Here is a 17,598-nt window from a genome sequence, read left to right on the forward strand (position 1 = left end):
GGTGCGCCGGGAGAAGGAGGCTCCATTCCCCACTTAATATTTTTGGTTCATTATGAAACTGTGGCAGGACAAAATAGACTTTAGCTGGTCGCCATTCCGTCATTATTTTTAAATGGATTTATGAAGATTTATTCTCAGCAGACATTAGAGACACTGATATCACTGAATATCCATTGATAGCAATTAAGCCGACAATTGTAGCAATCATGCTATTGATAACATGACTAAATTGATGTTTACAATGTTTTTTTCAAACAATCCTTTTCCAGCAGATTACTTAAAACAAGTGTAAGGGAAGCACTGGAATGCTGTGAAAAGATCCCCAGGTCAGTAATTTTGGATATACCTAATGTCAGTCAGTAAGTGGGTGCATTTGTGCGTCTTTGCCCATGTCTATCTGCCTCTATGTTAACTCCTGGCTTCACATTCAAGGCTCCACAATGCTGGTTTTGTTGGAAAACAAAGCTGCGGGCCTCCCCGCCTGTTAGAAATGAATCACTGTAGAATTGGGAGCCATGAATTCTCCTTCACCTCCTCCTCCTTTCTGTCTTTCTCTCCCAAAAGACAGCAGTTCCCAGGGAGAAGTGACACTGTGATTAAGAGTCTTGATGTGAAGAGCTTCCTGCTGAACAGAGTGGGCGGTAGAACGACATGGAAAGGTTAGGCTTTCACAGTAAGTGTGTGTATGTGGGAAGTAAAGGTGGGTGTCTAATGATAAGCCAGCTACTGGCAGACTACAACACATCTATATTAACACACAACAACAGCATTAAGCCGCCCACCACCTCATTATTTTAGGTTATGAAACATTACAGAAAAAAACACCTACACTGAGACACTACACACATGCAGAGTGCTAAATACACACTTAATAAAGAGACCCTCCGCTCTTTCGCTCTAAAGTCAGGACAGCAGAGTCACTACATATTTTCCCAGCATTTGCTCCACACCCCCATCCCCCATGACAAAAGTGTAATGTGTAAAGGCAATAACATAGCACTTCAAATTGCTGCAGAATACCGCGATTTTCAACTTGCTGCAGTCACGGTGTGCATTATTAAAACAAAAATGACGATGTCTGCTGTACAGTCAGCTCACACAGAAACTTGATACTTGCTGGGCAATAAGAACTAGAACATTTTCAACAACTAAGACTTTTTTTTAAACGGTAAAACCTCACCTCCGTATCCATCAGTCCTCAGGACTATGGTATCTGTTGGACTTTAAAATGATAACTAAAATGCAAGGACATGTATTTAGAATTCCTATTCATAGAATACTGATGTGACAATATCAAATAAACCCTTGTGAGTTTAAGGTGTGTTTGTTTGATTGACAGCTGTCTCAGCCTGTCACAGTCAGCCATGGTGGTTTTCACTTGTTTGCTTCACCCTTTCCACCGAGGCCCCGTCCCTAAAACCAAATTAAGACGTCCTCATTAAATGAAATGTTCAAAATTATGGTTTGCAGAGCGTGTGTGTGTGTGTGTGTGTGTGTGTGTGTGTGTGTGTGTGTGTGTGTGTGTGTGTGTGTGTGTGTGCGCGCGCGTGCACGTGTGTGTGTGTAATAATTGAAGTTGTAATTGTGTTTTGTCGTGTTTCTCAGCAGCTTGAGGCTGATTTATGGGGCTTGCCAAGGCTCAGCTAACAAGGGTCATAAATCCTCCCCTCCACTCTGCTCCTGTTCATCACCTTGGGACAACCTCACCATGTTAACGACTGTGTGTGTGTGTGTGTGTACGAGTGTATATCTGTGTTGGTGTTTGTTTGATATATAATGAGTCAAAATGTTGTATTGACCACTGTTATCCTTTCATGTGGGAGAGGTGATGTATTAGACATTTGCAGTCTGTCTATACAACTGATTATCACTTATAAATACACAACCACCTCCCTCAATAAAGCTTTACAAGTACTAACCAGAAAAGATGACAAAACTGACCAACAATAAAAGAGAAAAGCATTATCAAGTTACATTAATTAAATTTGCGGCCACTTGAACATCAGAAAACCGCATCGCCCAGGCAGCCAACATAGAGATCTAAAAACATCGTAAACACTACAGCAGCAGCAGCCCACAAACTCACACATTAGAGCAAAAAAGAGAGCCTGCCCAGTTTTCACACACTGTGTACTGCGACAAACACAAGGCTTAGTTTCTAGGAAACGCAGAGGTCATTGGCATCCTCCTCTATACAGTGAGTTATAAAAATACCTGAGTTTGTTGTAATCTGTCTGAACTTCTATCTGTGAGTCTTGTGCATCCCAACACTCAGCCTATATTATATAGAATATTAGAATATTTTTTTAACATAATGTCAGCTGACTGCAGAGTGTCACCTCTCTGGATGTGGAGCTCTGCCCTCCTGTGACCACAGACACACCAGTAGCTTCTTCTCTGCCACCTTGCTTTTCTCCATTTTCACACAGTTTATCATGATTTTTTTAATGTGGCTTTTGTTCTTTCTCTGTAACTGCAATTCAAAATTTTGCAAAGTACAATACTTGAGATTAAAAATAGTTAAGTACAAGTAGAATAACTTGTAAAACCTCAAAAAAGTACACATACACAATAATACGACTGTCACAGTAGCGAGAGTTAATGTAATTTGTGACTTTTAACCCTGGGTAACAATTTTCATAGAAACTCACCTGTCTCTTCATCAATGGCAAATCGTCCCAGTCCACTGCCATCATGAATGGAATACTGGATTTCTCCATCTCTGCCAGCATCATCATCGTTAGCAATGACTTGGAGCAGGGTAGTTCCAATCCGGGCATTCTCTTTAACTAATCCTGTCAAGGCAAAGTGGGAAAAGTATGGAGCGTAGAGATTTTCGTTCACATCTACGACCTCCACCTCTACAAAGGTGACAGAGAGAAGAGAAACAGGCCTTCCCTTGTCTTTGGCCTTCACAGTGAGGTTGTAGAACTGCTGGGTCTCGTAGTCTAGCTCTTTTGTCAGCCGAATAGCCCCGCTGGCCTTGTCTACCTCAAACCATCCATTGTAGTCGTTGGCTAGAGAGTACCGGACCTGGCCTCCCAACCCCAAATCTGGATCCTGCGTTTCTAACCATGCCACAACAGTTCCTACTGGAAGATCCTCCAGAGCCCTGGCTTTGTACACATTTGGGATAAATAGTGGGGGACAGTCATTCACATCCTCTAATATGATTTTCAAAGTGATCACAGAAAACCTCTGGCCCCCTTTCCCTGCCTTGTCCCGGGCCTCAATCTTCAGGTTAAAAGCTGAAACAAACTCCCTGTCTAGTTGGCCAGCAACATACACTATCCCATTACTGCAGTTGATACCAAACTGGCTGGTGCTGGTCAAAACAGAGTATACAATCTCCCCATTAGGTCCAAGGTCTTTGTCAGTGGCCTCAACCTGGATAACATCGGTACCTAAGGCAGTGTTTTCGGGTATGACAATTCTATAGCCTTCTTCTTGCAAAAACTGGGGTGCATTATCATTAGCATCCTCTATGTAGACAGTAAGCAAACGCCAGGCAGTTTTTTGTGGCAGGCCGAGGTCATAGATAGTTAGGTTTAGGAGATAACGATCCCTCTTTTCCCTGTCCATAGGGAGGAAGACACTGATAAGGCCAGTCTCCATGTCAATGATATAACAGCTGTCAGTGTTTCCATCTGAAATAGAGTATAGAATCTGACCGTTGAAACCTGTGTCACCATCGTAGGCATTGACCTTGAAAACACTCGAACCAATCTTTAGGTCTTCCCGTACAGCAATATCTGTGGGGAAAGCTTTGTCGAACTGGGGCGTTTGCCGATTGACAGAGAAAAGGTCAATAAAACCTTCCTCGATCTTGGGCTTGGTGCTAGCTTTGGACTTTTTGAGTAACTTCTCAGCTAACTTTTGGGCTACCATTGTCTCTTTACAGTTGAAACTTTTGGGAGGAGATTTGCCATGAGCAACAGAGATGTTAACAAACATTGGATCAGAAAAGTTCTCACCATCTGTTGCAGTTATTTTAAGACTAAAGACACCATTCTTTGGAGTGGCTGTGGCAAGGGAATGTTGCAGTGAAAGGACCCCTGAATCAGGGTTGAGGTCAAAGTACCCCCATTCGTTCCCTGAAATTATCTTGTATTTTACTAGCTCCAACTCATCTATGTCAATCGCAGACATTGTGGTAATCACTTCATCCACTGGGAAATCCCTGGAGATCACACCCTGACATGCTACCTTCTCAAACAATGGCTGGTTGTCATTTACATTTTCCAGGTGGATTGTTACATTGACTTCACTCTCTCGCCTGTAAGGCGACCCCCAGTCAGATGCTCTGACAACAAATGCAAAACTCTCTGATGAGGATTCAAAGTCCAACTCTTTAGTGGTGCTGATGCTACCAGAAAACTGATTGATTTTGAAGGGTAATGGCTGAAGGCTGGAAATGCTGTAAGTTATGTATCCATTTTCTCCTTTATCCTCATCCACTGCAGAAACTGTCAATACATTGGTCCCAACAAGTACACTTTCATTGACCAAAACCTCATAAGAGGCCTGATCAAATGTTGGTGGGTTGTCATTGGCATCTTGAATGGTTACCCGCACTTTAACTTTGAGCTCACTATCTATTTCTAATACCTCCAGATTAAAGACATCCTGGGACACCTGAGTGAACCACTGAGTGGTGGAGATTGTGCCTGTTAATGTGTTCATCTGAAAAAAAGCTGAATCTGCAGAAGGTGTCATGATATATTCTGCATCATCCGGCTCTGGCCTGATTTTGACAGCCTCTACAATCGTGCCTGGTGGTGAAATTTCATTCAGACTAACATCATACAACTCCCGCTCAAACGCAGCTTCTGTTGTCTGCCGTTTCTTGACCATAATGTGAACAACCTTGACGGAAGAGAACTTCTGTGGGGCTCCCCTGTCTTTAGCCTGCAAAGTAAGGTTACAGCCATAAGGGTAAGTTTCCCAAATTAATGACTCAGTGGCCTTTATAGCAAACTCGCCTTCCACAGATCTTTCTACAAAAAACTGCTCTGAAGGGTCTCCACCAACAATGACCACTGAGTCTACTTCTCCATTTAAGCCTTCATCTAAGTCTTCAACAGTGACCATGGCATACACAGGGTTTTTATCAAGCTCCGAGGGGCTGTGGGTGACCACATTCATGACTGGGGCATGTTCATTCACGCGCTCTACATGGACAAAAAGTTTGGCTGTGCTGCTGACCCCATTATTTCCATAGAGCTTCATGCCACGGTCTACCGCCAGGATTTCTAAGTCGTACCGGTTCTGCTCATCAACATTTAGCTTTCCACTGAGAGAAACCACTCCACTGGTTGGGTGTACAGCAAATAGCTCAATTTTCTCCTTGAAAAAATAGTAAAACTCCCCATTGGAGCCAATATCTGCATCTGTGGCGGTAACTTGTGCTATGCTAGTCCTGAGAGGGGTGCTCTCCGCTATGGTGACGGAGTAAGTAGTGGGTGAGAACAAGGGTCGCAGGTCATTCATATCCAAGACCTGGATGCTGACTTTAGTCCAGGTCTCAAGGAAGGTCTCTCCCTTGACAGAGGCTTTTACTGTCAATACATAATTATCCTGAATCTCTCGGTTCAAGATAGCTGCGTTGCCACCTTTAGTCCTTATGCGCAAGAAGCAGAAGTCGCCCAGCACGTACTCCTCTGCTTTGAAAAGCCCTTCATCATCACCTGATGTGATTCTGTAGCGGATCTCCCAGGAGCGCTGGGCCAGGTGGATGCCCATCTTAACTTTACTGTTGGCATAGGTGCGTGCAGCTGAGTTTTCATAAACCGTAGCATGGTAGACAGCCTGAGTGAAGCCAAAGTGAGGTTCATCCTGAAGGCCACCCTGGGTGTTCTGGCCGCAACAGGGTGGTGGCTTGAAGAGCAGCAACGGCAGCAGCAGGGCCAGGCCGAGGAGAGGGGCTCGCATCCCTGCCCACTGGCCCATTTTCACATCCATCCCATCATCCCTCCATCCTGTAAAGAAAGAGACAGACAGAGACAGGGGGACAGAATGGTTAGCTACATAGGGAATTTATAACATAGACTTATTTTATCCTTTTTGTTATGTCCATTGGACTACAGAGATTGATTGGAAGTGGGGAGGGAAGGGGGTGTCTACAGTTACCGGGAAACCAAAAGAAAGGCTTACATCATCCTTGCGTGGCCTCAATCAGTCAATCAACAGTCAATTGCAAGTTTAAGAAAAACCAGAGGTGGTTTGAGAAGGAACAAAATAATTGCATGGCTAGGAAGAGAAGCGTAACATCACCAAAACAAACACTAAAGAAAATAAGTGCAGAGGGCAAGATGTCGGGCTGCCACACATGACCCTATTATAACCCATTTCCTGAAATACATAAAAACTCCAGCCCTATGTCTCAAAACCATGTAATATCTTCAGATGCAAAACAGTTATGGCTGAAACAACTAGCTGCTGTGTTCAGATGTTGTTCTCTTTTTTAAGAAAAAAGTGTTCTGAAAGTAGGCAGCCACAGATATGTGCCAATATAGGCTCTGGGAGAAAAGCCGGATCCAGTGAAAGCCATGTTGTGGCCATAGGAGTGCCACAGTGGTCTGCAATTTGATGACTCTGCACTTTCCACCACAAGGGATGGAGAGATGGGGTAGGAAAAGACAGACGGTGTCTGAGCGCACTGATAATAACACACTGCTCAAGTGCAGAGCTAAATCTACACATTTTCAACAATACACACAGTTACACTCACAGACACACAGCTCCTGCAATAGTACAACCTTTTTTTGGTTTCAAACAGGAACTGATCCAGTTTTAACTTCTGACTCACAGACAAAAAAAAAACAACATTTGGCTTTGCGAGTGTGACCAAAAACCATCTCATCTGAAACAAAGCAAACCGATGCTTAAGCCTGCATCTAAATGCAATCCAACAGTCATTCAGGGAATAAAGGCTGGAATCCAAACGGTTGAAACGCCAAAAACACTTCAGTTTTTGTCTGACCTTAAACTGTCATCTCAGTGTCAACTTGAGTCAGTGACGGCGGACAGTGCAGGGGTTTAGAGGACTTTTATGTTGGGTGTCTGAGAGTCTCAGTCAGCTTTACTGGGTCAGTACATCTCTCCTTTGAAAAACTAGCACTCGCAGGGAGGCCCAGTAATGATGCATCGAAACTGCAGTAACCATTTGAATCCTGGCTGATTTCTTTCCGTTTTCACTCTTCACTTCACTCATGGCACAGTCACTACATGTCTGGGATCTGAAATGATCTGGATTATTTGCCTGTATTTCCAGTCTGCAGATGTGTGTATGTGAATGGATAGAGGACAGTTGTTCCATCGATATAACCACCTGAATTGTTTAACTGTTTAACCTAAAGTTGAATAATATTATCTAAATTATAAATCTGCACTAGGTAAGGTCATGCTGCATTAGCAACTTGCGGTCCTGTCTGCACTGTAACCATTGATGGACACAGCAATCCCGAGATTTGCTCCTAAAGAAAGCGTCTAAACATCAAAAACAGGTTTTAGACGTTTTCAGGACATCAGAGATCCTGCTGATTCCACCATTATGTGTGTGTTCCAATATCACCAGTTTATGACCCTGCAAATTGGGTTAGTTGGGTTCAAAGGCTTGATCCCCCTATATCTCATCGGTATTCATATGGGATACCAGGCAAGGCTGCATGAAGCAACCATCAGAGCCCCAACAGATACTATGTGCTCACTTTCAAAATGTCCAGTATTGCTTAAGATGCAACCGACAAGATCAAACAACAAGCCAAAGTCCATTCATCCCTTTATGTTGCTTATTATTACAAGAATGCTGGAGGAAATGGCATGTGAAAACATTCCTGAGACTGTAGCAGCCTGTTTGGCCACTGCTGTTACAACTGTAGAGCTTGAATTTAGCCTGCTGTTATTTTAAATTGATACAATACAACATAATACCCAAGAGGTAGCCACATTTGGAAGTACTAAGAACACACATCTGGGCAAAGTGTCCTCTGATATGTTTGACACACACACACACACACACACACACACACACACACACACACACACACACACACACACACACACACACACACACACACACTTGTGACCATCAGAGCTCATTCCTGTACTCCATAATTAGAGCTTTGCCCTTAGGGCTGCTTGGAGGGCAGTGTGCAGTGGGTTGACATTAAGCACAGGAACCAGATGTGCTGTTCTGCTGAGAATGGGGACAACAGTGTTCACAAGGACTCTCTACCAGAGAACCGAGCCATCGGCAGAATGGAGCTGCTTGGTCACACCCTGTGGCAAATTTGTGCTGCGGCCTGTGTTTTCTATTAAGTGTGGCTGTAAACACATTTCTCTTTTTTAGGTTTTGGAAACTCTGCGTGTGTGTGTGTGTGTGTGTGTGTGTGTGTGTGTGTGTGTGCGTGTGTGCGTGTGCGTGTGCGTGTGTGTGTGTGTGCGTGCGTGCGAGTTGTAAATGCATGTAGATAGAGGTGAGAAGCTAAACAGTTTGTGGGAGCACAAGGGGGAATACATGAAGTTTTCATTTTGATATTTATGGCATTCTTTTAGACCACACCAGTACGTTATATATTGAGCCATGTTATATTAATCAGAAGTGCAAGTTGTTTGCAAAAGAGCAGAGAAATGAAAGGAAACCAGTGCTAAAACATGTACAAGTATGTGTGGTCTGTAATTCTCTGTAGTCATTCACAACAGTCATTTTTATGTTCTCAATTTTTATTTTCTTGAAAATAAACCTATTCTGGATATTCTGGATAACAACCTGCCAGTATGAGATTATTTCATTGGTTCCCTACAATTGAAGCAGTCTCATCCTGTTAATCCCGCGTAATGCCTGATCTTTCCAGTTTCAAGATGATGAAATCAAAAATGTGTAAAACACTGATCACTTCTAAGACATTGACCTTTCGAATGGAATCCAAACAGTGATAGTCTGTCGAGTGATGCAGTAAGGCTCCGAGAGAAGCTCTAGAATATTTAGGGGCCAACTATATCCCTTTTATTGGATCAGGAAAGCGTTGAGATCAACATCTGTCCTAGTACGTCTGGTAGAAATAAATGTGACATAACCAGAAGAAACAAACCACCATACAGCATGAGAGAGAATCCAAGACATCACCAAGTAGAGTCTAAAGAAACCTCCAAGTATTCTATGACATGAGGCCTTGAATGTATCTCTTGTATAATCCTGATTTTTTTTTTTAAAGTCTTAAGTCCTTGCTAAAGCACTTTTCACAGGCCTTAACACAGGGGTGGAGGGGCGGAGGGGCGGGGGGGCAACAGGAATATATCAAATAGTCAGATTAAAACTGTTATTCATACATCATTCGACCAGGTTCTATTGACCCAGGGCTACTTCCTGTAGTACGTCTGGCAGGCAGAGGACCAACTACCAGGTTCTAATGATCCAGAGCAGCGTCTGGCAGGCAGAGGAACCAACAACCAGGATCCTAAGGCTACATCCACACTAATACGTTTTGTTTCAAAACTTCGATCTCCGTCCACACGGGCGTTTCAGCATCGTTTTCGAAATGATCTTCGTCCAGACTAAAACGCCTGAAAACGAATATTACGTGACTATTCACGTACACTGGGCATGGGGATGTGGGCCGGTGTAGACAGGAAGTAGATTGGTTGCTTAGTTAAAAATAATACGACAGAGTAATAATGTAGTCATAATGTAGGTCATGTTTGATACTTAAGATCTTCTCTAAAATCTTCCTCTATAAACTCAAACAGACACATTTCGTGGAACGTTTTAGAAGTTTTACTTTTCAAACTTAGTTACAACATGGCAGGTCTTGCTTTCTCGCTCTCTCTCTCTGTCTCTCTCTGTCTCTCTCTCTCTCTCTATCTCTCTCTCTCTCTCTCTCTCTCATATCAAATTTATTTTAATATTAACACTTACACATACAAGTTTACTAGATTATGGGTCAATAAATGTGGTCAACACACACGGCTCTCGCTCATTTCCTCTCAGTTTTGTTGTTGTCTGTTCTCACTCGGCGGCTCACTCGTGGCTGAAGTCTCTGTCGTACTGGAGAGCAATTCATGTTTTGTTCCTTTATAGTTCATGTGTGTGGACTTCACAATAGTTGTGCAGAACAAAATAAGCATTAATAAGGAAAGGAAAGTCCTCCGTTGTGTGTCTGTCCTCCTCAAAGTTGCTAACCGTGACTTCAGATGACCGCCGCTCTGTAGGGCTGATAACGCCGCTCACTAATCACTACAATAACAGTTGCTTCCTTTGTAAAAATGCAGACATTAATTGAACAGCTGCTAGTAAAGTCAATAAGGTCAGTAACACCTGTAATCAGTTATCCATGTCTAATTAACGTGGTAGTCGATCGGTAATCAAGGCTGTTGTTTGTGATTTTCTGGGAAAGGCTCACGTGATAGGGGCATGACGAATCAGGGAAGGACACATTGTGACTGCTAAGAACCAATCAAGTAGTGAACACGGGTGTGGGCATCATCGTTTTCAAACTCCTCCGTTTTCGGTGCTCGGAAACTCCGGCATAGTGTGGACGCTCAGTGCAAACGTAGCAAAACATATGCGTTTTCAAATGGAAATGTAGTAGTGTGGACATGGCCTAAGACCAACAACCAGGATCCTAAGACCCAGAGCACTGTCTGGCAGGCAGAGGACAAAGTAATAGGTTCTATTGATCTAGAGCAGCATCTTGCAGGCAGCGGTCCAACAACCAGGATCCTAAGACCCAGAGCAGTGTCTGGCAGGCAGAGGACACACTAACTCGTTCAAGGGACCCAGAGCAGTGTCTGGCAGGCAGAGGACCAGCTACCATTCATGTATAGCCTAAGGTACTGTCAGCTACTTTATTGAGTTTCGTTTTAGTCAAATGCTCTGAGTGAATTTGAGTTCCCTCTGGTTAAGAAGGTTTTCACTGTGAAAGATATGAACAGAAGGAATGGATTTGGTCTGCACTGCCTTTGTCCAGGTTGAAAGGAGTAATACAGTTTGCTGTCTTGTCTTGTCTTGTCTTGTCTTGAGCCTCCGTGTTGGTGTTGTTGTACAATAAAGGGTACGCACAATGTGATTGGTTGACGAAAATGTTCTATTCCTTGGAAGAAACTGCAGACACCCTGGAAATTGAAATAATTTAAATTCTTCTGCTTCTTCTTAAGTGCATAATTGCCATGTTGTTTCTATACAAGGAAACCCCACAAGCCTGTGTCTGCTAAATGTTTGCCACACACACACCACAAGGGATAGCGACACAGAAAAACACTATCATTCTCCACAGAGAAGCCCCACTTACTGTCAGCTCTAAACACCCTCTCATTAGCTTTTCATTGCAGGCTGATTGGCCCTGAATTATGTGGCAAACAGCAACCAGCAGCATCCACACCCCTGACACACCGCTGCTGCCACTGGCTCTGACCCTGCAAATGTACAACTATAGGTTAACAGCTATTTTGCCTTAGCTACCTGCTCACACGCTGACAAAGTAACACATGGACACACACATAGGGTGGAGCTGACAGAATAATGTACTGAAAATACTTCTTTAACCACCAAACAACGTCCTCTATAGTAGCCATTCCCGTGGGTCGCAGGAGATTTTATTTAGGTCACCAAATACATTAGCAAAACTTCTTCCATAGTGTTTTATTTAACATTTATATTTGCCACATGAGGGAGCCTGAATGTTCGTATTGTTCTGATAATTGTAACAGTCTTATTAAAACATTTGATTGAATATGAAACGGCAGCGCACATTCTGTTTGTTTGAGAGGAAAAAAGAGAGCCTGTTGACTCCTAAATGCATTTATTTGGTCTCATTTTAGAAGTATTTAACATGTGTGTATGTTTTCAATAACAAATGCAAAGTAGTGATTTATGGCTGGTTGACCTGTTCAAGATAATATAAGGTGATGTGAAAATGGCAGTATAGAGTGTCAGGAACGTTCATTTATGCACAAATTCACTCTTCTCACAGTTTAAAGATAAGGCCATTTGGGAATTGTTCATTTATAAAAAAGTCGATCCCAAAAGAATTACTGTATGCATAAATATTGTACACTATACGGAAGCTCATAAATTCACAACGAACAACAACACGAGTGTATCAAGATCATACACTCTTACAATGTTACATGCAGATTATGATGCTGGTGACTTTGCTGAAACTGCCTGGTTGGAAATATATTCACAAATCCATGGCTACAATAGTGTTGTGTAAAGACCTTACTAAATACTTTGTAACTATTGTTTTGTTTCCAATGACTGATTCACAAAATTGGGTTTCTCTGCCAAATTTTGAAGACAGATGACAACCATTTTAGTCTGAAAATGCCCCCTTCACACTTTTAATAAGTGCATTCAAACCACGACTCACCCCCCCCAGTCTTTACCCCACAAGCACTGACAACATTCCCTAACTGCTCTGTGAAATCATTGTTATTTCTTTTGCTCTGGTTTCTATCTTTTCCCCTGGCTGGCTACACTGGACAAGTGTCAGCCGTATTAATAACAACACCAGGAACGTACTGGGACTGAAAGTCAGCCCGGAACTTTTATTTCAACACTAATATATTTTTTTGTGATATAAAGAGAATGTGATAATGCTGAAGACTTCCAAGTGTCAGTGTGTATCCGCACGTAACCACTGCACTGAATCAAAACAAGACCGGCCAGTCAAAGCTACGTGACCTGGAACACTCGTCACGGTTTATCACATTTACAATGAAAATCAGGTTTCAACAAAAACAAGGATTGGTACAAATTGGGAGCGGCCGCTCATATCCCCCCCTCAATATTGAAAGCCTTCGATTGGCCTAGTCTGACTGGAAGTGTTCCACTCTGTGCTGTCTGCTGTGACGGCTAGGCTGGACCATACAGTAACTACTGACATCCCAAATGGAAAAATAATATCTGTATGATCGGCTGGTTTAGCCTGGAGTGGATCGGACATTCGGGAGTCTATTTTAATATCTAGATATTATATCATCCGGAATACATATAAACACAGCTACATATGAAACTCTTGTTTTTTTGCGTGGCTGGACTTAATTAGACAATAATTACCACATAGGGCAGGACGCAGTCCCTGTGATTCACTGCATAACAGTAGTGGTGCTAGTTCAGGTGGCTGAGCATCACTTTGGGCCTTTTTGGCCTTTTCATGGTCTACAGGACTACTATGTTTTCTGTTTTCATATATTATAATAATGAACACTAAAGATTGGGACCTGTGTCACCTAATCAAGCAATAACTAACTTATTAAGACAGAAAACTGGATTCAGTGTGAAGTTAATCTTAAAATTGATGAGGAGGATCAACATTTAAAACCTTGATTGATGCACACAAATGCCTTTTTGAGCTGTGACTTTTTATAGCACTAAATGGTGTCTTTATTGAACATGGATGATCTGCAACACTGTCTAAATTACCACGTATCCACAGCTCCCCTCATTCCATACACCTAACAGCCATAGATGATTTAATTTGGTTTAAAGGGCCTCACTGCCAAATCCTTCTATGCAGCAAAACACTGGGACTGCTTTTTCTGTCCTGCTGTAATAATTACTGCCTCGTCTATGTGGAAGGAGTGTAGGAAGACAAACAGAAAGACAGACTGGCTGACAAGAGGGAATAGAGAGCATGAGAGGTGTAGGAGAAAACAAACAGCACAACAAGACAGCAGGAGGAGACCGAGGAAGAGAGAAGGGGAGTGTGTATTATCTCATCCATACAGAGAACTGCAGCACAATGGCGCCCACAATCGTGACTGTCAACTGTGGTTAAAACATCAATCAGCAGAAAGGCATCCATTGGGCCAGAAAAACTCAATTACCCACAATTCATACTTTGTCTTTCTGCTACAACGTCAAAAGACATTGCTTAAAAATGCATCAGACAATAACCAATTCAGACAATATTTGGTGATGCAAAGCAATAACTGTTAAAGGTATTGTTGGGGAGTTTTTACTTTTCAGATGTGAGGGTCCAAGGACAGAGAATGTGGTATGCCGTATTGGTTGTGAATTTACAGAGTGAGCCAAGTGTATAACTGGTGTTCAGGAAGAAACTACACAGATGTAGTAGTACCAACAAACACAGGACTTTTACCCTGGTACCACTGTTCATGTCCTGCGCGAAACCAAGTTGAACTTTATGTATTTAAAAAAAATTAAAATAAATAAATAAAGCCAGTTATGTAACAAACACACTTATTGTAATCTAAACTGGGATCTTTACCTAAAAGTAACCAAGTAATTTTGTTGCTTAAACCTAACCAAATAGTTATGTTGCCTGAACCTAACCATAAAACGTTGTTGCTTAAACATAACCAAGTAGTTGTGATGCTTAAACCTAACCAAGTAGTTATGTGGCCTAAGCATGGCCAAGTATTTTTTTTTGCTTAAACCTAACCAAGCAGTTTTGTTGCTTAAACATGACCAAGTAGTTTTGTTGCTACAGCACGGCCAGCTGGAGTCCATTCTGTGTGCTGTTCTGCTCTTGAAATGCACTATATACTGTAAGTTACATTACGGAAGACAACACAAAGAGGTCACTGTTCTCTCAGAGCAAACAAGGCTTTTAGTCTTTTGTGATGTCTGGTGGAAGGAGTGATAGGATGATAGAAAAATCACTGCAAAGCCCAGAGGGCACTCAATAAAGCACAGGAGGAGTTGTTCTTCAAATGCCAGTATAGACACTGTTGAAGTTAACCTGTCCTGTTTCCTTTGGCTTTGATATCTTATAAAACACAATTAATGAAGTGGAATGGTCAACTAAGGCCTAGCCCAACCACTCCATGGACAGGACCAATATTATTAGTGTCACAGATCAGTGTATATGCTGGCACATAAGTAAAGACAAACTGCAGTACTATAATGACAAAGGTTTGAGGGCATTTAGAAACACTAATGTCATTAAATGGTAAATGGACTGTATTTGTATAGTGTTTTTCTAGTCTTCTGACCACTCAAAGCTCTTTCACACTACATGTCGTCATTCACTCATTCACACCCATTCATACACTGATGGCAGGGGCTACCATGCAACGTGCGACCTGCCCATCAGAACTCTAACATGCATACCCATTCATAAACCGTTGGCACAGCTACAGGAGCAATTTGGGGTCAAGTGTCTAGCTCAAGGACACATCGACATGGAGTAGCGGAGCCGGGGATCGAACCTCCGATCCTCTGATTGAAGGACGACCCTGCTCTACCACAGTCCCCTCATTACACAGCTTGTCCAACAGAAAGCACTGACAAGTTAATATTGCAACTGTAAAATGTAAAAAATATGTAATAACTACTTTTAAGATTCTTATCAAAAATGTATTGTCAACTTGTGTTTATTTTAAAAACGATTACCAATATGATATTATCACAAATGTATAAATGCTACTGGCATCGGCCTAAAATTCCAGTACCTCATTAATGCTCTAATGCTTTCCGAGCTAGCTTGGTACCAGAGAGAGGGGTGACAGTGAGCCTCCCTTTCTCCATTTTAGCAGAGTAGCAAAATCAGCCCTTGTATTAACACAGTGTGTGCTCAGGGATGTGATACTATGTGTTTTAATGGCTTTTGGCCTCTGTGGTTTCAGGTAAATGACACCTTCTTAATGAGACTGGCAGTGGGCAACACACACTCAGCTCCTGCCTAATATGCTATCAGCTGAATATAGCCCTGGAGTAATGGTTACAAAAACAAGTGGTTGTATATAATAAATGAGAGAGCAGGATGCAGACCTGCACCATGATTATTAATGTCACACACACACACAGACACACATACACACACACTCACACACACACACACACACACACACACACACACACACACATATCCATTAAGCTGTTAATGTTCTCCAGTGTCTGTGGTGTGTATGTAATCTGGCTCTGAGTAATGGATGAGCAATTAACAGTGAGGGGAGGAGAGCTTTCATCCCATCACATAGTTGTCCTCAGTGGACACCGGTCTGGATATTTATTCTTCATTCATCTGAGAAACTCCCATTTTTCTGTTTCCACAAAAATGTAAGTATGTTCACAAACTACAAAACTGCTCTTTTCCAGATCAAATCATCCGATTCAGAACCACTGTGAATAACCACAGACCCATGCTCACTGCAGCCGCTACACAAGAACAACTTTCAGGCAACAGGGGAAATTGTTGGTATCATTTTCTCTGTTGCTTGGACTACTGTATCAAAAAGAATGCAGAGATCCAACACAGTCTGGTCCATATTGAGACGTGAGAAGGTCTGTGAGAGGAGAGAGGGCTGGACCCAGCCGACCAATCACATTCAGGAATGTTTTTTTCTGAATGTCCCATCAGCCAATAGGGAGGTGCCAGCCAGCTCCTCAGTGCTGGTACAGTGAGAGAGACAAAAGAATTCCTTCTGTCAACATTCTCTCTCTCTCACACACACACACACACACACACACACACACACACACACACACACACACACACACACACACACACACACACACATTACTCTCTTGTATTGTCAGCTTTGTTCCATCAATTCTCCCTGCTCCTCACACGTTCCTTTTTTCTTTCTTTTCTTCCTTTATCCTTCCTCCTACCTTTTCTCACTCAAAGCTCCACCTCCTCCTCCCTCCCCATCAAGTATTTCCTCCTCAGTCTTTCCCTTTCACCTTCTTTAATTTGCTCCTGTTATTCTTCTTCCCTGCTGCACTCACTCTTTCTCCTGTTTTTTGTCTCTAATCTTTACTTTTATCCATCCTCTCCTAATTACTCCCTCCATCCCTAATCCCTATCTTTACTACTTTCCTCTTCTCTTCTCCCCTTCCTCTCCTCCTCCCCTAGTTTACCCCCCCCCCGTGTGTGTGGGTTGTGATGTGTGTGGAAACAGGTAATATGAACACATTGTACAACTCTGTAGAGAAATCAAGATTTAAATGAGTCGAGGGCTCATCTTTCGGTTACCCTCACTTTCCTCCCCCTTTCTCTCCAGCTTGCGGAAGTCCAGTCAATACTGAGCCCTAATGATTTTAATTGGCTCCTCTCTGTGCGGCGTCCGGGTATTTATTCTTCCTATCCTCGTTTACACACAAACACTTATTAAGGAACTACAGAGGGGCACAGAAATGAGTTTTGTGTATGTGTGTGTGTGTGTGTGTGTGTGTGTGTGTGTGTGTGTGTGTGTGTGTGTGTGTGTGTGTTCTTGATTAGCATGAGTTAGCTCACCCCTTTTCCCATTGAGGGCCGTTAGAGGCTTTACACAATCAATGGGATTGTTGAAAAGGAGGAGGGTCACATTTCCATTCGGCTGCTCTCAAAACAACTGTGTGGACTGGAGCTGCAACTGACAAACTGTACAGCTAACACTGATTATCTGTATACTGAACCCAATATAGGGTAGTATTCTGGTGTTTCAACAATACAATCTGGCCATTATTCTTATAGGTAATGACAACATTGTTCTCTGTTTGGCTGTAGCTGAATCAGACAGTTCCAAGTCAAATCTGATTGGACAGTTTTGGCCCGATTTTGTGAATATCTAGAACAACTAGAGTACTGTGTCACATGGCTCTTTGCGTTTTTCTCAAAAGCAGCTTTCTTCCTCTTCACCATTATAATG

At 42.5% G+C, this 17,598-nt stretch overlaps 1 protein-coding gene across 9 annotated transcripts in view; it reads right to left on the minus strand.

Annotated features, from left to right (window-relative positions):
* LOC137874066 (protocadherin Fat 3-like) overlaps positions 1-17,598 on the minus strand; it is a 227,113-nt gene that overhangs the window by 134,950 nt on the left and 74,565 nt on the right. For 8 of the 9 annotated variants that reach the window (XM_068712737.1, XM_068712713.1, XM_068712721.1 and 5 more), the window contains exon 2: positions 2,652-5,978. The exons of the other annotated variant lie outside the window; for it this stretch is intronic. In XM_068712737.1, the coding sequence (XP_068568838.1) occupies positions 2,652-5,961 (3,310 nt within the window). In that variant the 5' untranslated portion in view covers positions 5,962-5,978. The remainder of the gene's footprint in view (positions 1-2,651; positions 5,979-17,598) is intronic. 9 annotated transcript variants of the gene reach the window in all.

This window comes from Cebidichthys violaceus, unplaced genomic scaffold (assembly GCF_023349555.1).
Source record: "Cebidichthys violaceus isolate CVI_PGR_0920_01 unplaced genomic scaffold, fCebVio1.0.p SCAF_1, whole genome shotgun sequence".
Classification (NCBI taxonomy): Eukaryota; Metazoa; Chordata; class Actinopteri; order Perciformes; family Stichaeidae; genus Cebidichthys; species Cebidichthys violaceus.